At 37.3% G+C, this 24,095-nt stretch overlaps 1 protein-coding gene across 3 annotated transcripts in view; it reads right to left on the bottom strand.

The window, feature by feature from the left end:
• The window catches only part of CHN1 (chimerin 1), a 190,486-nt gene that overhangs the window by 28,743 nt on the left and 137,648 nt on the right, over positions 1 to 24,095 (bottom strand). For all 3 annotated transcript variants that reach the window (XM_039470008.2, XM_074399444.1, XM_010351868.2), the window contains one exon: positions 15,454 to 15,531. In XM_039470008.2, the coding sequence (XP_039325942.1) occupies positions 15,454 to 15,531 (78 nt within the window). The remainder of the gene's footprint in view (positions 1 to 15,453; positions 15,532 to 24,095) is intronic.

Below are 24,095 nucleotides of genomic sequence, written 5' to 3'. Positions count from 1 at the left end.
ATGAGTCAGTTCTCCAGCACAGTATTGGGCGATGAAGGGAGAGAACAGATGAACAAAATCAAAATGAAAGGAATGTAGGTAGGCAGGCAGCTGGGCAGGAAAAGTGTTTTCTTCCCCCATTTTTATGTATAGGGTAACTAGAATGCACTCTTTTAAGTGACCAATGTTTGTCTCACCAAGATGGTCTTAAACTTTTTGGTCCATATGATATGGAATTTAGAAATCAAACCCTAATTTTACCACCTCACTTTAAAGTACTTTGATTTATACTATTACACCATGAAAAGAGAATGCATAACACTGGCTATGATCATTAGCAAGAAATATATACAGGAGTACTTAAATTAGGAGGAATACTTATTACAGGAGTACCTTTAGTATCAAGGCAATATCTGTTCCCTTGGTGTTTAGTTACATCTAGCCAAAGCTACTAACCACCTTATAACTCTGGAGGAATAATCTATAACAAAGAGTGAGGTTTGGGTTCAGGTAAGCATTGATAATATGCTGGCTATTCCTAGCCTTCTTGTCCCGATTGAATGGATGTGTCACTGGTGACCACAGCAGGAAAGGCAGAAGAAATGCAGCAGGCACTGGCTGAAACACAGCTTTAAGCACTGGCCAAGGCTGGTTAAGTGCCCAGTGGCCAGCAGACAGGAGTGAGGGAGGCACTAGGCAGCTGGGGAAGGGGCCAGGTGCTAATGGCCTCTACAACTAGCTGCTCCAGAGGTGGTCACACAGGGGAGAATTTGCAGGGGCTTTGTGAGCCACATACTTAACCACACAAGTAGTTAACACAGTCAGAAGCATCACTTCAAACAGAATGACAAATGACAGAAAATTGGTGACCTAATTTCAAGAGTAAGCTGTTAAAAATGGAGAGAAATACCATAAAAGCCTACTAGACATACATCGACCATACCACAAATAAATAATGTCCCTTTAAATGTGAGCAATAACTACAGGAAAAAATGGTAAAATATGGTCATACTATAACAATACTGACTATTAGCAGAACAATCACCAGGGCAATATAGTAATTTAATTCTGCTCCCACATGAATATTATAAAAATGGTTTATGTTAATTGGCACACAAAACAGTATTTTAAATCAAGTGCAGAAAAAAATAAATGATCAATTCTCATAAAAATACATTCACCACAATTCAATATAGGCCTTATTAGCAGAGCTTAAATTTCTTCATGGTTTCCTTTATGATCTATACATTCCCAATCACCACTATGTTTTTGAGGCAAAAATATATCTAAAATTACAGAATGAATGCAAAACTTGCACAGAACTTGCTTAGAATCCTAAACAAACCATACCAATGCAAGAACACAAACACAATTTCTGGTATCAATGTTCTGTGCTGAGCTGAAATAGTGGCCCCTTACACAGAACCATCAATCTGAAACCCAGGAATCTGAATGTGGAAGTATCAAAGTTCTCAAAACAATCTTTTGAATATTTTTATTAGATGCTACAAGATACAGATTGTATAATAATAATGAAACAATAAATACAAGCAAGCATTAATTCAAAAACACTTTCCATTTCAAAATAGTATTATAAAATATATAATTTTAATGTTTAAGCTTCTTTTAAGTTTCAGAAGCAACTTTCTTCTTTTTAATTTCTTTTTGTCTGATAGCTTTGCCTCCAAACTGAATCATGCTCAAGATTCAAAAATGTCAAATGTCATAACCTAAAACACTGATACTTAGAAAGCTAGCTTCATTACTTACATGAATGAGTTCACATTCAAATAACAGTAGTAAAAAAAAAAAATCAACACAGTGAATCAATACTTTGAAATATCAGTCCCCTAAGGTTATGTTATGTAGGTGTAACAGGAAAATAAACAAACAAATCAATAAATGGTTGTGCGATAAAAACCACTTAAATTCCACAGCTGAGTGACAGAAAATCTCTATACCCACATTATAGATAGGTAAACTGAACAGTGACAGAAAACCCTCAGACCAGTTCACAATATCTTGTGATCCCCAGTTCTTTGAAGCTAAGTCTGCAATAGAATATTTCCACACAATCAGGTTTCAATTTCTTTTTGACTTGGTTATAAGAGTGTCATCTGAAGAAGTACTGTTAACATATATTACAATATGAATGCAAGTATTCCTATATTACACTAAGAAAAAGGTTTGACTAAAATGCATAGGAAGGTATTAAAATATAGGTTAAAACCCTTTTTAAAATTCCAGTAAAAGAGATACTTTCTCTTACTTCACTGATTGCTGCTCTTGATACTGCCTTCCCTCATGTACTTGGTCTAACTGGTTCTTCATTTTCTAGTTTCTTAATGTGGAAGCTTAGATCTTTGACTTATGACCTTTTCCCCCCTTCTAAAGTTGCACTTAATGATACAAATTTCCTGGTAAGTACGTCTTTAGCCACATTCTCTGAATTTTGATATGTTGTATTTTCCTTTTCAATTAGTTCTAAATACTTTCTAATGTATCTTGTGATTCCTTCTTCAATCCATGAGTTATTTAGCAGTTATGTTTTTTAATTTACAAGTGGGAAATTTTTCAGATATCTGTTATTGATTTCAAATTTCATTCTGTTACGGCTGAAGGATATGCTTTGTATGATTTTAACCCATCTATATTTATTGATACAGTCATGTGACTTAATGATAGGGACACTCTTTGAGAAATGTTTCATTAGGTGAACATTATAGAGTATACTTACACAAAATCTAGACAGTATAACCTACTATGTACCTAGGCTAAATCGTCTAGCCTATTACTTCTAGGCTGCAAACCTGCATAGCATGTTATTATACTGAATACTGTATGCCACTGCAACACAATGGTATTTGTGTATCTAAATATGGAAAAGACAGGGTAAAAATATGGTATTATAATCTTATGGGATCACTGTCATAACTGCGGTCAGTTGTTAACTGAAACAGTTATATGACACATGACTATATTTGTTTTATGGTCCAGAATATTGTGTATCTTGGTGAATCTTCCACGTTCACTTGAAAAGTATGTGTATCCTGCTGTTGGTGAGTGGAGTGCTCTGTAAATATTAGGTCAAATTGGTTCATACTGTTGGTCAAGTCTTCTATATTATTACTAATTTTCTGTATATTCTATCACTGAGAGAGAAGGGTTGAAATATCCAATTATAACTGTGAATCTATTTCACCATCAGCTCAGCTGTTGCTTTATGTATTTTGCACCTGTTATTAGGTACATATAAATTTTAAATTATTATATCTTCTTTATAAATTTTACCTTCTTCATTCCCAGTAATATTCCTTGTTCTAAAAATTATGTTTAAAAAAGTACAGTCACTCCAATTTTCTTTGAATTACTGTCTACATGGTGTATCTTTTTCTTTTACTTCTCTGTACCCTTTATATTTAATGTGGGTTTCCTGTACACAGCACATCACTGGATCATGTTGTAACTATCAACATGTTTTCTATGCATCCATTTGTCCTTTATTCCTTTTTTTTCTGTTACATACTCTGAATTAACTGCCTATTTCTTATGATTCCATATGTCTCCACTGTTAGTTTATATCAGTTTCAGTTTTGTTCTAAGGTCTAGAATATATAAATCTTTTTTTTTTTTTTTTTTTTTGACAGAGTCTCACTCTATCATTCAGGTTGGAGTGCAGTGGCACAACCATAGCTCACTGCAGCCTCACACTCCTGGGCTCGAGTGATCCTCCCACCTCAGCCTCCTATGCAGCTGGAACCACAGGTATGTGCCACCGCCCAGTTAATTTTTTCTCTCTTTTCTTTTCTAAATAGAGATGGAGTCTTGACATGTTGCTCAGGCTAGTCTCGAACTCCAGGACTCAAACAGTCCTCCTACCTCAGCCTTCCAGAGTGCTAGAACTACAGGTGTGAGCCACCATTCCCAGTCTACAATATACTCCTTTAATTTACAGTCTACCTTCAAATAATATTATATCACTTCATGTATAGCACAAGAATCTTACACATGAAGTATGCTTCCACTTCCCCCATCCTCTAACTCTGTTATTGTTATACATTTTGCTTGCAGAAACTACATAATACATAACCATTTTTGCTTTAAAAAGTCAACTATCTTTTAAAGATACTAAGTCAGGAAAAATATCTTTTAAATTACCCATGCTTACTATTTCTAGTGTTCTTTATTCCTTTGTGTAGTTCTAAATTTCCACCTGGTGTCATTTTCCTTTTGACTGAAAAACTTACTGTAATATTCTTGTAGTAATGGTCTCCAGGTGATAAATTTACTCAGCCGTTGTTTGTTTAAAAAATAAGTTTTTCTCTTCATCTCTGAAAAATATATTTGCTTGATATAGAATTCCAGGTTAACAGGTTTCTTTTCCTTCAGTTCCTTGAAGATGTCACTCCATTGTCTTGCATACTTTTTTGATGAGAATTTTGCTGCCATTCTTTCTTCATTTTATGTGATGTGCATCCCCCAAATGCTTTTTAAAAAAACTTTGTAAGATGTGTGAGTACCAGTGAAAAAGGAAAAGAATGTTTCCACTAAGTTGACATATTTGTCCTACACTAAAATAATCCTAAAAGATATTAACAAAGAAGACAGTAGAAATGTGCACTGTATTCTTGAGAGTGAGTGTGCACATTTAAGGTTCTATAAAACCGTAAACTATAAACACATTATGAAGCTAAAATGTGAAAATAAAATCTAAGAGAAACCAAACAAATGTATAATTTCTAGGTCCTACAGACATCCTCTATACATTATGTGAGGGATGAACAACCTCACTTCTTAGACTGAGGTAAAGTATGGATTCTACTTGACTTATGATGGGGTTACATGTCAATAAACCTACCATAAATTGAAAATACCGTAAGTTGAGAGTGGGGTTTCTACTTGTGATATTTTCAACATATGATGAATTTATACAGATGCAACACAATCCTAAATCTGGGACTGTACTGAATGAATACTGCTTTCACATCATAAGGTCAAAAATCATGAGCCACTGTAAACCAGGGGCCATTGGTATCACCTTAGGGTGAAAATTGTTCTTTCCCCAAATTTTCTCACTCTCTCTGGCTGCTTTTAGAATTTTCTCCTTCACATTGGTTTTCAGCAATTTATGATGTGCCTTAATGTTGCTTTCACCATATTTTTTTCTCGTGTAGTGTTCACTGCACTTTTGAATCTGTGACTTTTCATCAAATTTATATAATTTTTGGTCATTATAGCTTTAAATTGTATAATTAATTGCTCTGTCTCCTGGTTTCCCATCACTGTTCCTTCTGTGACCCAAATCACACTTACGTTAAGACTGCTTGGTTTTGTCCCACTGTTCACTGATGCTGTGTTCATTTTTTTTTAATTATCTGTCCTTCATCTTAGATATATTCTATTATTTTATTTTCTGGTTTGCTACTCTTTTCTTCTGTGGTGTCTAATATGCTGTTAATATAATCCAGTGTATTTTTCATTTCAGGTACTTTTCATCGCTAGAGATTCAATTTGGATTTTTAAAAACAGCTTCCATTTCTTTCCTCACTACAGCCTTTAGGCTACTGTTAATTTTCGTCACACTACTAATACGATACCCTCTTGAAGAGTCTTCACCAATGCTCCATGTGTTGTGACTTCTTTCTGTTTCTACTAGAGGGCAGAATGATTCTCTCTCAGCCTTCAGTGAGTTTCAGCCATTGTTTAGCCTATTGCTTTCTGGTGGCTTCCCAATAGTTTCTTCCCACGTATATGCAGGTAAGTCCTCAGCAAAAGATTCAAGAATGCTCTGCTGCAGACCTCCAGAATGCTTTTCCTGTGCAGCTCTGTCTCCTCAGGCACTCTCTGCTCCACACATTTAAGCTGCTTTGCACCTCCTCCCAACCCCACCCAAACCTCTTTGTCCTTAACTGGGGTAGACACAAGACTCTGCTTGTGCTGTGGCCTGGAAACTGCCTCCAAGCAGTAAGAGTGATCTTAAGAATCATCATGTTGTTTGTGTTCCTTCTTTCAGTTATCACCATTTGTACTACCTATTGATCAATGTCTGGCTGTGGTTTTTATATACTTTTTCTGGTTTGCTAGTTGTTTAAGATGGGAAGGTAAATCTAGTCCTTCCATCATGACTGAAATTAGAAATTTAGTTTATATTCTTGGTTCTACTGATTTGTTCATGTGTCAACCAGTGACTTCACTAGGCTTCAGTTTCTACACATGTAAAATAAGATGAACTTCATCAGTAATTTTGGAGCCCCTTTATTCAGACTGAACTGCTTCAGGATTCTTCTGTCATCCATGTTCCATGAGCACATCTCACCCAGCAAAGTGTTACATCCACACTGTCGTATTCAGTAGGCTGTTCACTAAGATTTTGCAATGGGTGATTTCAGCTGACATTTACGCTTGTAGAGGGCACTGCTTATTTTTAAGCACACAGAACAAGTTTCTTATTTTGCATAAAAGCTCCCAATCCGTGTGAACTGTATAGAGCTGTCCCCTTCCCTAGCTCCAGGGGAAGACCTGGATCTAAGCCAGTACATTCCCTTCTCCTGACTGGAGCTGCTGGTGGGCCTATGATATAATTGGTCCATGACTGCAAGGCCCAGACCTTTGTTCCAACAGCCTGTCTCTGAGGCTGACTAGAATCTGGGAGGACACAGAGTTGGAGACTTTGACATCATCCTGTCCCCAGAGGGAGCCTAAAAATGAAGAAAGAGCTGGGAGACCCGGTTCTGGTCGCATTTTAAGCCCCCAAGTCAAAGGATATCTATCTTCAATTAATACTAGACTTTTTCTACTATGTGACACAACAAATCCCCTTTTTTCTTAGTCCAGTGTGGGCTGGGTTTTCTGACACTTAACAATAAAAGTCTCTCAACTGCTCCATCAAATAGTAAATGTATTCATGGTTTCTAAATAGATTAAGAAAAACATACTGAAGTAATACAATTGTGGAGTAATGAGCTGTAACAGCAACCATCAAAGCAACTATCACGCCTCCTAGAGATGGACTTTTCTTTAAGAACAAGGGGGCATGTGTGCCAGGTAGAGAACAAGTAAGAGATCAGGGTTGTGTCACACGCAAGAGGTGAAGTTCCAAACAAAGGCAGTTCTAAAAAGAGAAAGAGGGAGTATGATATTTTAGGCCCGATTTGGACAAATCCATTCACATGGATAGCTAAAATGTCACCTCTAATACAAAAGACTGGAGGATATCACCTAATGTGACAACAAACCTCTGACAACCACGACCTAAAAATAGATGTGTTCTTTTAATTTTTAAGTCTGGATAATACCTTACAAAACACACCAGTTCTATTTTTGCTCCCCAAAGAACATAAAAATATAGAAAATAAGCAGCTGCTGACACACTGGTTCTTCAACTGCTGGGCTACTGCCTTTTCCTTTACCGTTTTCCTATTTTGTGACCAGAAGAATCTCGAGATAATTTAAGGCAAGGGATTAGAAAACCTGAAAAAAAATCTGTTAGTATGTTTCTCATAAAAAAAAATAATTTACAGTGGTTTTCAGCTACCAACAGTTCTTGTGTGGTAAAAATATTTAAATAGAAAAACCATTGCTTGTTTTATTTTCTCTTATTTTTTAACCTATATTCATTCCAGTTTCTTTGTTATATATGCATGTTTCTTTTTCTACTCTCTACCCTTGGGCTCTCTGATGAAGGCAACAATATTTTTGTGTCATGTACTATTACATAACAAATGATGAACACCGATTAATGATACTAAGTTTGCTGAGCTATAGAGTACTTGACAATACAGACAATAACTGAGGCAAGATAATAAGACATGTATGTATTCTTTAGGCACATGCTTTGACCATCCTACTAATAGTCATGGTAAACTTCACTCTTAATAAGACTCTGTCCTCTAGGGAATGTTGACATAGTGGGTCACAAAAAAGGTGAAGTGTGATAGTATAATTTGTCAGTTAAAGAAGGTTTGAAACAAAGAGACATGAATATTACATATGGTATTTCTCCTATTAACTTACAAAATAAGCAAATGAGAATTAAGACTCAATCCTCAGTTAAATCTGGAAGGGCTGAATAACTATAAGATGGAAGAGACTACGAGGAAGGGCTTTAGAGTGCCAACATGTCTCAGATGGGGGAAAAACCAACCAACCCTTGAAGGTTGGACTATTGTATGAACACACAAACTGAAGTATTAAGAATTTTACAGGCCAGGTGCAGTGGCTCACGCCTGTAATCCCAGCACTTTGGGAGGCCAAGGCAGGCAGATTACCTAAGGTCAGGAGTTCAAGACCAGCTTGACCAACATGGTGAAGCCCCATCTCTACAAAAAAACACAAAAACATGGAGTGGGTGTGGTGGCACGTGCCTGTAATCCCAGCTACTTGGGAGGCTAGGGTGGGATTATGGGAGCACTTGTACTCAGGAGGCGGGGGTTGCAGTGAGCTGAGATCATGCCACTGTCCTCCAGCCTGGGCAACAGAGTGAGACTCTGTCTCAAAAAAAAAAAAAAAAGGATTTTAGAAGATGTGACTTTAAAAAAATTATTTCATTTTTAATTGACAAAAATTTATTGTGTACAATATGATGTTTTGAAATACATATACATTGTGAAATGGCTAAATTGAACTAATTAATGTATGCAGTACCTTGCATGCTTATCGTTTTTCTGTGGTGAGAACATGAAATCTACTCTCAGAGATTTTCAAGAATACATTATTATTAACTATAAGAGGTGACTTACAAATTGTGTGTGTATACATATATATGTATACCTTAAAGAAAGTATGGTATTTATGTACAACGGAATATTTATTCAGCCTTATAGAACACCTGCCATATAGAACACCTGCCATATAGAACACCATGGGATGAACCTGGAGGACGTGATGTTAAGTGAAATAAGTCAGTCACAGAAGGATAAATATTGCATGATTCCACTTATGAGGTATCTATAATAATCAAACTCACAGAACAGAGAGTGGTTGCTGGGACGGAGGAGGGAGAAATGGGGAGCTGCTGTTCAACGCATATAAAGTTTCCCTTATAAGAGATGAGTAACTTCTAGAAACTTGTGAGTGGGCAACACTGTCTTTAACTGCAGTTAAAGTTTTTTTTTTTTGGTGGTGGTTGTTTTTTGACACAGGGTCTTGCTCTATCACCCAGGCAATCACAGCTCACAGCAGCCTCAACCTCCTGGGCCCCAGTGATCCTCCCATCTTAGCCTGTTGAGTAGCTAGGACCACAGGCATGTGCCACCATGGCCAGCTAATTTTTGTACTTTTTATAGAGACAGAGTTTTGGTGTTGCCTACGCTGGGCTCAAACTCCTAGGCTCGAGTGATCTGCCCATCTCAGCCTCTCAAAGTGCTGGGATTACAGGCATGAGCCACTGTACCTGGCCTTACTTAAATATTTAAGAGGGGAGATCTCCTGGGACATGTTCTTATCCAAAAAAATATATATATATCTCCCCAAAGTTTAAAGTACCCTTTGTTGAATTATACTTTGCATACTCACTTGTGACTGTCATTCTGTTTCAGGCAGAGATGCCATTTTTATTTGTATATGAAACACAGAACCATTAAAAATATGGCATTATTTTATACATATGGCACATAAAACTAAAGGTATTTTGCCAGTGTTTATGTGTAAAACCATTCCTTTTTTTTTTTTTTTTTTGAGATGAGATCTTGCTCCATCTCCCAGGCAGTGGTGTGATCACAGCTCACTGCAACCTCTCTCTTGGTTCATGTGATCTTCTCACCTCAGCCTTCTGAGTAGCTGGGACCACAGGTGGACAATACACACCCAGCTAATGTTTTAAATTTTCTATAGAGATGAGGTCTCTCTGTGTTGCCCAGGTTGGTCTTAAACTCCTGGGTTCAAGTGATCCTCCTGGCTTGGCCTCCCAAAGTGTTGGGATTCTAGGCATGAGCCATTGTGCCTAGTCCCAAACCCTTCCTATGTCCTCCTCATCATTCCCATTATTATTGACATTTGCTTTCTTTTCAGTCAGTTTGCGTATGTCCAGCAGTCAAGGACCACATATTACATATTACTATGTCTCCTGTCATGTCTAACAGAGTGGCCTGCACACAACAGTTGTTTGATAAATACTTGAGGGAAGAGCAAGGGGGAAACGGAGCACACGTGTGCTAGGAAAGCCTGGAGAATCTTGTTTTAGGTTAATGAATGTTGTGGGCAAGGTGTTTTAACACTGTTAAGGATTTTTTTTTCTTTGAAAAGATTGAATCAGTATGTTCAACAGCAACTTTTCATACTTATATTAAAAGAGCCAATCTTTTCAGGGACCACATGGACATGGGACAAGAGGCTGGAAAGGAAGGTGCTTCCAAAACATGTCTTCCTCATTTAAAACATTTAAAAAATGATACCGTAGAAAGTTTGAATGGAAGAGATTAAAAACATACTGTTATGTAATTTGCATCAGCGAGGCAGTATAATAGAGAGATGCCAAATTTGGAACATTGGGAATAAAGACAGATTACAAAACATCTTGAGAATAAAAGGCCATGGTCTGTGAGAATAATGCATCATGGGTTTCTCTTAACTACAGCAATTTAAATTCTCTAGTCCTATAAATTTCCTGCTGTCATGAGAACGGGTTTTCAAGTAACAACCACCAAAGGTCCCTCTCATGTCACACTGTGTCCTCATTTATTTAGTCATTCATCAAATGCTTCTTGAGCATCTGCTAGTTAAACAGCCATTTTACGAACCATGGGGAAAGGGCAAGGAAGAACGGAGGGAGGAAAGGAGGGAGGCCAGGTGGTGTTGTGCAGGATAATACAAAAGAGGTGATAGGCACCGTTTCTGAATATGACACTTCACTGCCATTAATATAAACTGTTTTAGATATTCTTTCATATATGGTTAATTTTAGTTCCCTTTCAAATCAATGTATTAAAAATTTGTCTCTAAATGAAACTTCAATAAGATTTTAATAATGAAAAATTGAATACTTATAAAAAATCTAATGCTTCACAATACACTATAATTCAATCTAAGAACTTTAGAGCTGTAAGAGAACCCTTAGACCATGTGGTTTAACTTCACAGTTCATATTAAAATTATTTTTATTTATTCATTCATTTTATATTTATTTTATTATAAATGTGAACCAAATGAAAGATTAAAGGGGGCTTGGATTTGCCCATGTCCTTGGGAGGAAAGGAAAGACTGCCCTCAGCAGGAGTGCTGGCCACTGCGGCCCTTCCGCTCATCAAACAGGACGATGTCCAGTCTGTTGGCCAGGATTGCTGGGTTCAATACTATCTCTTTTTCCTAGTAGGTCTTCAGTTGGTAATTTAATTAACTATTATAAGATTCATGTTACAGTGTTATTTTAATTACAGTATTAATTCATATTTCAGGATTCATTGTTTTCCTGTTATCTTGGCAACATTAAATCTATTAATATCTCATATCTTTCATTTATATGCAGAATGCAAGTACCTGAAACTAAAGTCAACAATTAATTCGAGACCACCTTAAAAAAATTAAACTTATATTTTTAGTATCTACTCACTATAATTCTTAAAGTTGTTTTCTTTTAATTACTTAATTTGCCTAAGTAGGCTAGCTTCTGTTATTATAATATTACATCTACTCTTGATTTTATTGTATAGAGCTATCTGAATTAAGCAACAAGCCAAAGGAAACATTTAACAGTTTAATTTGAAAAGAGTAAAAGAAATATAAAGGATTTCACTATATTCTGTAGTGCATGAAAAATGTAGCTATTCTTTTTTTTGAGACAGTTTCGCTCTTGTCCCCCAGGCTGGAGTGCCATCACACCTAGCTCAGTGCAACCTCTGTCTCCCAGGTTCAAGCAATTCTCCCTCGAGAGTAGCTGGGACTACAGGCGCATGCCACCACGCTCAGCTAATTTTCATATTTTTAGTAGAGACGAGGTTTCACCACGTTGGTCAAGATGTTCTTGATCTCCTGACCTCATGATCCACCTGCCTCGGCCTCCCAAAGTGCTGGGATTACAGGCGTGAGCCACTGCACCCGGCCACATGTAGCTATTCTTATGTAACATCTAACTCTGCCTGAGAGCTAGGCACAGGCCCCACAATCATGCTAAGATTTTCAGTCACATCATAATCTCTGCAACTGGGCAGGAAGAAGAGGATTCAGATGAACCCTTAACTATAAATAAATGTCAGTATGGATTCAGTAAAAAAAAAAAACCACTTAGGGATAATTTGTAGTAACAAAAATAGTGGCTACCATGTATCTACATGTATTGGGAACTCAATTTTTCCAATGTAAAGAGAGCAAGCAATCTGCCCAAGGTGGTGCATATAATAAGCAAAGTCTTGAGGGTAATGGCTGGGTCTTATTTATCATTTTACCCAGAAAAACTCAGAATGTATGGCGCAATCACTACTGGAGGGGTGCCTATTTTTAATCTTAGAGGTAGTTTTGTTTTGTTCTCTCTCTCTCTCTCTCTCTCTCATTCTCTCTCTCCCTCCCTCCCTCTCTTTTTCTGTATATGTGGTGGGGGGATTAGGATGAGGGAGTTCTTAAAATGAAAGGTTGATGGGGGGACAGTTACAATTATTTTCATTCTAATTGATGTAGATGACTTACAGTATTAGCTAATAGTTTTTAGAGGATTTGGTGCATTTATCTGTAAAATAACCTCCCTAAGAGATAAAACTATCCTTCTTGTGACAGATGCTTTCTCAAATCCTTATAAGTAACAGAGAGAGAGAGAGAGAGAGAGAGAGAGAGAGAGAGAGAGACTGTGTTACATAACATAGCAAAATGGAAACCTTCCTGTTTTATTCTAAAAAACCCCTAAACCCAAAAAAGAAACAAACCCCTGTCTGCAGGCCGAAGTTAGGTCCAGTTGGTTTGTTTGGCTTTCACCTTGGTGATTGCTTTCACCACAGGTAGAAGGCATTCTTGGCTTCACCCCCTAAAATAAGGTTTGACAGCTGTTCGACTCCACAGAGCAGTATTACATAACAAGGCAGTTAAAGAAGCAAAAAAGAAAACCACATTGAAATGAGGCTTTGGTGAGTGGGCTCGTGGTTATACAGAATACACTTTACCACCATAAAAAAAAAAGTAATGGCAAGGACGTATGAATGATTATCATCATGGAAATGCTATGGGTTATCCCCACATACATTTCTGAACTGTACATACATACATACATATGTATATCACAAGCAATGGCCTTCTAAGTGAGCGTCTGTGTGGTAGAGAACTAACTGCTCCTGCCACAGTCTGAATTCTCTTTGGGGGTGTTCTTGGAAGTCAAGTATGACTTTCTTCCCTTCTTTCTTTTCTAATTTTTATAATGCCACCCCACAGAAACATTTTTTAAATAACAGAGAATGATTTCAATGAAAAGAGTCAATTCTAAGACTTCTGACCTTATTAGCAACTCTAAATAATATGTAATGCAACTCATTGTCTAAAATGAGCTCTTTCTTAAGCATAAATACTCTTTTTTAAGAACAAGTCCAAGCTGGTTTTCATTATTTTTCAGCTCCAGAGAAGGAAGAAGCTTTCTATTTTTTTAAGGCAAAAACAACCAACCAACCAACCAAACAACAACAAAACCCCAAGTTTCTTTAAAGTAGTTTAGATACAAGGTAGGAGTCACAACTGATCACAGAGTCAGCATTTTCGGGCTGTGTAGAATTCATTCATTAAAGTCATATGTTAAAATTGAGAAACAACTGGAAGATACAACCAAAAAAAGAGAGAGTTTGTTTATGAAAATTCTTGAATTGATAAAAAGCATGTATAATGAACTTGACTTAGCACTCAAATAGCATTCTTAGTTGGTCAATCTGTTTTGCTGAACAAATCAGAGTACATCTTTGGAGATACATTTAAGACCTCAGCCATTTCTAAACAGTGTACATATAATTTCTTATTTATTAGCAACCTAAATGACTTCTTTTGTGACATAAATTCACATTGGCAAAGGGATTTATTTGGGGTCATTTTCCTGATAAAAATTCTGTCAGACCGGGTTGTATATCATGCAAGAAGAAACTGAGGCCTAGAAGTCTGCATGTACTGTTTAGGTTCCTAAATGAAAGATGTAGTGAAAGCTAGATATACATATGATATCTGTTTTCTATCAGGTATTTAATCTACTAAATTGCCTCTGTTTCATTTTAAATCAAGGTATTGGCTGAAAGGTAAGGTCCTTAATATGTTTAAAGAGGAAGGAGAAAATGTTATTTAGTTTATTTGAAAATATTAGCAATTTTTACGTAGCCTACATGTTTAAGCAACATAATTTTATCGAGTAATTTCTCCTTTATCCCAAAATGATCTAAAGATCATAGAAACCTATTCATCACTATGGAAAATGCAGAGCATATTACAGGAGTTGGTATTTAGCATTTGAGTAAAATAAATACTGGTGTTAAAAAGCAGAATAAATTGCAAATGTGGAATGAAATTATCTAGTTCAGAGCCTGGTGCATTATAGGTGCTGAATAAATTAATAAATAAATGAAAGATCACAATTTCCAGCTTTATCACATTTTGAAACCAACTTATTATTTTTCTAAAATAAAACCTCAATGGTATTTTTGTCTAAACTAAGAATATTCCTGTATCAAGAACCAAATCATAAAGTTGTCTTAACTACTGGGAAGTTACTACAGAAATGTCAGTGCATCTACCTATTAAATGTAACTGGGTCTCCTTATGCACGACCTCATGTTGTTTAATCTCTGAATTAGATTGCAAAGAACAGAACTTCAAGACCTTATATCATGCTATAAATACAGGCAAGATCTACATACAGCTTGAATCAACACACATATCACCTTGAGAGAAAATTCAAGAACAGTTGATAAACCACATTACACAATAACTAAAAACTACACATACACACACATACATGGTGAAAGCAAATACTCAAAAAGTGAAGAGAAGCTGCTAGTGTCAGCAGCATCAACAGTCCCATGGTAGCCATTCTCCTTCTATCATGGTCAATTTATTAACAGGGGAGAAAAGACAGAAACTATGGGAAATGCAAACCATCTGCTCAATCCAGATGCAATAGCACATGCCTCTTATATCCAAAGCTTTTTACCAGAAACAGAGATGAGATCTTATCCTCTCATAAAATATCCAACAGAGGTATTTAGACACATTTGTATCACAAATAACAATGCCAAAAATCATTAACTGAGACCTTTTAAATATCAGTCAAGACTTTTACCAGTGAGTATACATTGATGAAACAGAATATTAAAACAGCATTAGAGAAAAACAGGGCTGGATTTCCACTGGCTTTATTCAGCTATTCCTTAGTAAAATCAGTCTTAAAACATCTCATTCCTTAAATAGCAAGAACATTTTAGTCAAGTCATCCTAGTTTTAAAAAGACATAAGATATTCCTTTAATATTATATATTTCACGTAATGTGCATTTCTTAATTATAAAAAGCTAAAAGCAAATATTCTTACCTTGAAATTGTGAATCTTTTCATATTTTGGAATTTGCTCGTTTTCTTTCAGAGTTGCTCTTCTAACAAGTGATGTCAACTGCGAATAAGCAAAGAGTTTCAGAGGTTGCCAGATTGTCACAGACGACTTTGGAGAACCCAGTTTCATTCCCAAGGCTGCTATCAACAAATCTTGCTGACGGCCCTCTTGTTTTGATTTGTGAACTGCAGGTCTATTAGTTTTCCTCCCCGACCAAGACTCTTTGGATGGCATTTTGGAATTCACAGGGAGAGAAAACCTACAGTGGTCTATGTCTGTCGATGAAGTCTATTCAGCTAACACATGAGCATTCTGCCAGGCAGCACAGAACCCTAACCTACAGAGAGCTGCAGAGAAACACCACGGAGAGGTGGAGGAGGATGAAGCACTTCTTAAACAGAGGTCGACTAACCAGCAAATTCTTCTTTCTTCCTTTTTTTCTTAAAGGGATCTATATTCTAGCTTCCAAAAACTTGAGTCTGAACAGAAATAAAAACAGTCGATGCTAACATACAAAACACTCAGCATCTCTCTTTATCTTTTTTTAAAAGGCATGCAGTTTTGACAAATGATACATTTCTAAAAGCTTTCTTCTCTATTCAAGATATTAATGTTCATTCTGAATGAAAGATGCCTACATACTGCCTGCAATCAGTTTCTAGCAACAGACACCCCGTGAAGTCCCTGGCAGAGAAGGTGGGGGAAGGGAGGGATTAGACAAGAAAGGCTGCGTTAGACTGGCCATGGTAAGAAAGGAGCTAACCAATGAAAATCAAGCAACAGTATTTAAGTACTGTATTCCTCAACTCACTCTGTCTCTCTGTTTCTCCCTCCTCTCATGTAAGAGTTTCTTGCTGGCTCAAGGCAAAAAAAAAAAAAAAAAAAAATCAGTGGGAAGGTAATGAGAAATGAATGAGTCATGCGTTATTGCAAAATGGATTTTTTAAACCTATTAAAAGCAGAGGAAAATTAACATACATACAGCATTAGGTTTTAAAAATAATGCACCACTGCAAGGTAAATTATGAAAGGCTAATCTGTATCCTTTGCTCATGATAGACTAAGGTTAGTTAACCAAAACCCAATTTTATTAAAGATGAGAAAAAAACTGATAAAAGTATTTTGATGAAAAATAAAAGCAAGGTATCACACTATTTTCATGTAGAACAAGGAGCACGCATATCACATTGCTAATAGCTTCGCATGGTCAGTTTTGTCTCTGTACTATGATAGTTTTGTTGTGGGCTAGACTGACATAGAAGAAACCTTTTATTTCTCTAGTCTCAACATTTTTTTTTTTTTTTAAATTCTGTGACCTCTGTGGAAGTTGGTTGGGAATAATTCCTTATTTGCACAGGTCCCAGTTGTACTGTAACTATTTATAGGACTCAGATTTTTTTTTTGTTTGCTGGTGTAGAAACAGCATGGCTAGGTGAGAGACTGACCACAACACCTGATTTAGGAGCAATACCTGTATTTTTTCACTAAGATGCTACAGGACGCTTAATTTTCCCATTTTGGTTCCCTAACTACCTCCAATCATCTGTTTCTCGTGCTATAATAATTAAGTTTGACCAATTACAATGTCAGTGTTACACTGTATTTGAAGTGTCTAAAATTCTATGTATTTAAATGGATTCAGTATATTTGTAGTGTAAACAATTTATCTCAGATTTCATAATCTACAGGGGTTATGTTCCCAGTGGATATTCTAGTTTAATTAGAGCATGAAGTGGTTCTTAAGCTATGCTAGATATTGAAAATAACAAATGATTTTCTAAACATCCCTAAATTATTTTTGTTTACTTGAGCCTTTAGTACCTTTTATTCTTCCAAAATTATGTCTAACAAAAGGGAAAAGTTAGTATTTACATCCATAGGAGTTTCAATTTCACAAATTTGTATACTTACTTAGATAATTCATGAGACATAAAATGCTCCCACTGCAAAAAGAAATGCAATGGAAAATGTTTCCTTTTCTAGCCTAAATTGCTTTTCAGATTGGACCTATTTTGTCACATGATGACTAAAAATATAAAGGCCAACTGACTCTTTGACATGTACAGCCTGAAGTGAAGTTTAACCCGTTCTCAGTAGGAACCAGAAAAAGAGTGTCCAAAGGCAACTTTAGTATGTACTAAAATTTTTTACTCAACAATGTTTAATATCAAATTACTAAGTTAAAGAAAACAATAATATATGTAACCAAAGTAGTATCTTTTTCGTATTTCTGATCAACATCTTATTTTATAGATCATTCCTGTTCTTTAGCTATAGTTACTAAAATTCAACCAAGAATAAAAATATTCATGATAGTTACCCAGAAAATTTATAGCTGGGTAAAAGTAAGTATTTTGTCATTCAGAGGTAAGCTTTACTGTAGACTCTGCAGACTGTACTGTATTTCCTGAGTTAATGTTCCATTTAATCAAGAAATACTGGAATCGGCCGGGCGCGGTGGCTCAAGCCTGTAATCCCAGCACTTGGGGAGGCCGAGGCGGGTGGATCACGAGGTCAAGAGATCGAGACCATCCTGGTCAACATGGTGAAACCCCGTCTCTACTAAAAATACAAAAAATTAGCTGGGCATGGTGGCGCGTGCCTGTAGTCCCAGCTACTCAGGAGGCTGAGGCAGGAGAATTGCCTGAATCCAGGAGGCGGAGGCTGCAGTGAGCCGAATCGCGCCATTGCACTCCAGCCTGGGTAACAAGAGCGAAACTCTGTCTCAAAAAAAAAATAAAGAAATACTGGAATTAACTGCAATTTGTGCAGCTACCTAGTGCAGTAAGGAGATAGAAAACAACAGCTTCAGATGAAAACAGCATTGGCTGCTCTCAACTGGCTAAGGGTTTGGTCACTATTATGCCTTCAACATGGCAGCAACTGCACTTCTGCATTAATTTTGGTGAAGAGCTTGTAAATAACAAAAATTGCTAACTCTAATAATTCAGAACCAATATAATCAGTAGTCTGACATTTCAAACAAATGTGTATCATTCATGCTTACATAATCTAGTAGATATCCATCTACTTAGATATAGACTCTATTAATTATGGCTATCACTTATTTGTTATTGAATACATATGTTCCAGACACCCAACTAAGCACTTTTTACATATTGAATCCCATTGAATCCACAGATAAACCCTCTGAGGGGTAAATTATCTTAATTTTATAGTTGACAGAGCTGAGGCCTACAGTTTACTTCCCAAAGTTGCACAGCTAGTAGGTGGTGGGGTTGGGTTCTTAATACTATGTTACATCCACCCAGACGAGAAAATGAGAGGAAACCATGGAGTCTTCTGATTCTCTTCAAGGTCGTTTCTCTAGTTACCTTCTTTCAATTTTGGGGAGTAGCAACAGATGGTAAGACAAAATAGCAGTGATTATCAATCGATGGTAAGAAAAATGTAGTAACTAAGATCTTATGATCTCAAGTTTAGCATGTAGTAGGAAATGCATCTTCAAGGCTCAATTCAAACACCCTCTCCTATACATGATGACTTTGATAATCTGCACCAATCAGAAGTGATCCCATTTACTTGTGAACCTCACAATCTTCAAGACCACCATATTCTACCTCATATCAGTTATCTGTGTAGCTGTTTATTTGGAATTAGATTTTATGTATAATTCCACAAACCTTGAATCTGGCATAGCAGGTTATACAATAAAGGTTCAATATATATTTGGTTAAAAAATAAAGCCAAATGAAGGCAGCTATTTTTATTGGGGGGCAGTGTGGCATAATAAAGAAAATATGATTTGAAATCAGAGAAACAAGTTTGATTACGGACCTTGGGAGTTCTGCTTTGTGCCTTGGTTACCTCATCTACATAATAGGTATAATGCAGGTCTCACAGGTTACTGGGAAGTTTAAAGAAATGACATACAAAAGATGCAAAGACTATCTGCAGGCACTAAGTACCCAATAAATGCTAGGATTACATTTTAATCCTATCATGAGCAGTATTAGCTCAATATTAGCTGTAGCTGAGCCCAATATTAGCTTTAGGTATATAGTGTAAGAATAAGACACAGGTCCCTGCCCTCAAGGAGTCTGTCATCTGCTTTAGGTTTGTACCACATAAGCATGCCTGGAAACACTGCCCTTCCCATTGTGTTTTGTCCCTACCCAATTACCCACACTCTGGATCTAATCCTTTTTTATTTTTATTTTTTTGACATGAAGTCTCGCTCTGTCCCCCAGGCTGCAGTGCAGTAGCACAATATCGGCTCACGGCAACCTCCGTCTCTTGGGTTCAAGCAATTCTCCTGCCTCAGCTTCCTGAGTAGCTGGGATTACAGGTGCACGCCACCATGCCTAGCTAATATTTGTATTTTTAGTAGACGCTGGGTTTCACCATGTTGGTCAGGCTGGTCTTGAATTCCTGACCTCATGTCCGCCCCCTTGGCCTCCCAAAGTGCTGGGACTACAGGCATGAGCCACACTGCGCCTGGCCTTAATCCTATTTTTTAAAAGTCATATAATGACATGTATGCCAGCTGAGGAAGCAGGGTTAGAAGGGAAATGGAAAGTGGCAAGAAAAGGAGATACTAAGTATTGTTAAGGATCCAAGAACACTGCTTGATGCTTCCCAAGGCTGTCCTATTTATTGGTCCCACAGCCATCCTGGGAAGTATGTTGCATAATGGTCACTTTCTCGATGAGGAAACTGGGGCTCAGTTTCACACAGTCAGGATGTGGAGGTCTGAGCTCAGAATCCCCATCTTTTGTCTTCAAAGCCTGATAGCTCTTTCTGCTACCTTATGAGAGTAGTATATAAACATAAGGTGTTAGGCATATAGCACCTCTCATATTCTGGCCCTATAAAACAGAAGAAAATGGTTTAACTCAGTGGGAGTCTAAATTGGTTGGGTACATCCCTACAAGGTCCCTACAAGGTCATTCTTGATAGAAACATCACCAGTATCTAGCTTGTTATTTTGACGGGGAATCTGTGACCTGTTGTCACACCTGATCCTGCCCATCCTTTCTTTTGAGGCAAGGCCTTACTCTGTTGCCTAAACTGGAGTGCAGTGCTGTGACTACAGCTCATTGCAGCCTCAACCTCCTGGGCTCCACTGATCCTCCCACCTCAGCCTCTCGAGTAGCTGGAACTATAGGCACATGCCACTACACTCAGATAATTTTTGTTTTTTTTTGGTAGAGGTGGAGTTTCTCCATGTTGCTCAGGCTGGTCTGGAACTCCTGGACTCAAGTGATTCACTGGCCTCATCCTCCCAAAGTACTGGAATTACAGGCATGAGCCATCGCATCCAGTGATCCTGCCCATCCTTGACACAGATATCAATTCTGAAGGTTCATGTGAATGAGGCCTGGATAATGGGACGGGTAGATTCCACAATCCTCTGTTTCTGCCTTTGTCCATACCATCTGCAATATAGAGAGAAGGACTATAAAAATGGCAAGGAGGAAGTCCTAGCCAGAGCAATCAGGCAAGAGAAAGAAATAAAAGGCATCCAAACAAAAAAAGAAGTCAAACTATTATTCTTCATTAATGATATGATTCTATGCTTAGGAAACTTTAAATTAGACTCTGCCAAAAGGCCACCAGAACTGATAAACTATTTTAGTAAGGTTTCAGGTTACAAAATCAATGTGCAAAAATCAGTAGTATTTTTATACACCAATAATGTCCAGGCTGAGAGTCAAATGAAGAACATAATCCCGTTTGAGCACAGTGGCTCACGCCTGTAAACCCAGCACTCTGGAAGGCTGAGGCGGGAGGATCACTTGACGTCAGGAGTTTGAGACCAGCCTGGCCAACATGATGAAACCCCATCTCTATTAAAAAAAAATACAAAAATTAGCCGGGCATGGTAGTGGGTACCTGTAAACCTCAGCTACTCAAGAGGCTGAGGCAGGAGAATCACTTGAACCTGAGAGGTGGCAGTTGCAGTGACCTGAGATTGCACCACTGGACTCCAGCTTGGGCAACAGAGAGAGATTCTGCAAAAAACAAAAAACAAACCAACAAACAAAAAACCCAACCAATCAAACAAACAAAAAACAAACCCAGTAACAAAAATATAATCCCATTCAAAATAGCCATAAAGAAAACAAAATACCTGGGGATACAGCTAACCAATAAGGTAAGAGATCTCTACAAGGAAAACTACAAAACATTGCTGAAAGACATCAAAGATGACACAAATAAATGGAAAAACATCCCATGCTCACAGACTGGAAGAATCAATTCATAAAAATGGCCACACTGCCCAAAGCAGTTTATAGATTCAACACTATTCCTATCAAACGATCAACATCATTCTTCACAGAATTAGAAAAATCTATTCTAAAATTCATATATGAAACCAAAAAAGAGCACGGCTAGACAAAGCAATCCTAAGCAAAAAGAACAAAGGTGGAGGTATGGTATCACACTGCCTGACTTCAGACTAAGTTATAAGGCTATAATAACCAACACAACAAGGTATTGCTATAAAAACAGACACATGGACCAATGGAAGAGAACAGAAAACCAAGAAATAAATCCTTACACTTAAACAATCTGATATTTGACAAGCCTGAGAAAAACAAGCAATGGAGAAAGGACTCCCTAAGAAACAAGCAACGGGAAAAGGATTAAACAAAGGGTGCTGGGAGAACTGGCTAGCCATATGCAGAAGAATAAAAATTGGACCCTTTACCTTTCATCATATAGAAAAATTAACTCAACATGGATTAAAGATTTAAAGACCTCAAACTATAAAAATCCTAGAGAAGAACCTAGGAAATAACCTTCACATCAACTTTGGGAAAGAATTTTTGTGTAATTCCTAAAAGCAATTTCAACAAAAACAAAAATTGACAAGTGGGCCTAATTAAACTGAAGAGTTTGTGCACAGCAAAAGAAACTATCAATAGAGTAAACAGATAGCTTACAGAATGGGAGAAAATATTTGCAAACTATGCATCTGACAAAGGTCTAATAACCAGAGTCTATAACAATCTATAACAAACTTAAACAAATCAACAAGCAAAAATCAAATAACCCCAGTAAAAATGGGCAAAGGATATGAACAAACACTTCTCAAAAGAAGATATGCACCGGGCGCGGTGGCTCATGCCTGTAATCACAGCACTTTGGAAGGCTGAGGTTAGCCTGGGTGGATCACTTGAGGTCAGGAGTTCAAGACCAGACTGACCAACAGGTGAAACCCCATCTCTATGAAAAATACAAAAAAAATTAACCTGGCATGGTGGCAGGTGCCCCTAATCCCAACTACTTGGGAGGATGAGGCCGGAGAATCACTTGAACCCAGGCGGTGGAGGCTGCAGTGAGCTGAGATTGTGCCATTGCACTTCAGCCTGGGCTACAAGAGCGAAACTCAAGAAGGAAGAAGAAGAAAAGAGAAGGAGAAGGAGGAGAAAGAGGAGGAGGAGGAAGAAGAAGAAGAAAGAAGAAAAGAAGAAGAGGAGGAGGAAGAGGAGGAGGGAGAGGAGAAGGAGGAGGAGGAGGAGGAGGGAGAGGAGGAGGAGGAGGAGGAGGAGGAAGAAGATGACGATGACATATAAATGACAAAAGTATGAAAATATGCTCATCATCACTAATCATCAGAGAAATGCAAATTGAAACCACAATGAGATACTATTTCACACCAGTCAGAATAGTTATTATTAAAAAATCAGAAAAAACAGATGCTGGTGAGGCTATGGAGAAAAGGGAATGCTTATACAATGTTGGTGAGAATGTAAATTAGTTCGGCCACCGTGGAAAGCACTTTGGGGATTTCCCAAATAATTTAAAACAGAGCTATCATTCGACCCAGCAATTCCACTACTAGGCATATACCCAAAGAAAAATAGATCATTATACCAAAAAGACACATGCACTGCATGTTCACCACAACACTATTCGCAATAGCAAAGAGATAGAATCAACCCAGGTGTCCGTCGATGGTGGACTGGAGAAAGAAAATATGGCACATACGCACCATAGAATATGCTGCCATTAAAAAAAAAAAAAAAGAAAAAAGAAATCATGTCCTTTGCAGCCACATGGATAGAGCTGGAGGTCATAATCCTAAACAGATCAATGCAGTCACAGAAAACTAAATAATGCATGTTCTCACTTACATACAGGAGCTAAACGCTAAGCAAGCACAGACATGAACTTGGGAACAATAGATACTGTGAGCTACTGAAGGGGAAGGGTGGGATGCATCTAAAAACTACCTATTGAGTACCATGTTCACTACCTGAGCGCAGTATACCCATGTCACAAACCTGCACATGTACACTCAATAAAAGTTGAGTGAAAAAATAATTAAAAATTTAAAGTACTATGATAATACTTCAAAAAATACGATCAAATCTTCATAGCAGTTCTTTGCATTTTACAATAAAGTGTTGAAAATATTATTTTCTATTTTTCTGATTTTAATACTGTTTCATGATTATAATTACAATGATAAATTTTACTCAGTGCCAACCTGAGAGCTATTTTTCCCTGTTTGTGATGAGGCATGGATTTTAGGCCACAATGTACACTGCCTATGTCACTGAAAAGAAAACAAAAGGTAAGGGGTGGGTAGAGGAGCAGTGTGAGGAATAAGGGATAGAAGGCGAAATAGGTGACCTTGAAAAGGAACACAT

The sequence above is a fragment of the Saimiri boliviensis genome, chromosome 5, assembly GCF_048565385.1.
Source record: "Saimiri boliviensis isolate mSaiBol1 chromosome 5, mSaiBol1.pri, whole genome shotgun sequence".
Lineage (NCBI taxonomy): Eukaryota > Metazoa > Chordata > Mammalia > Primates > Cebidae > Saimiri > Saimiri boliviensis.
This window is presented reverse-complemented; position numbering and strand designations above follow the sequence as displayed.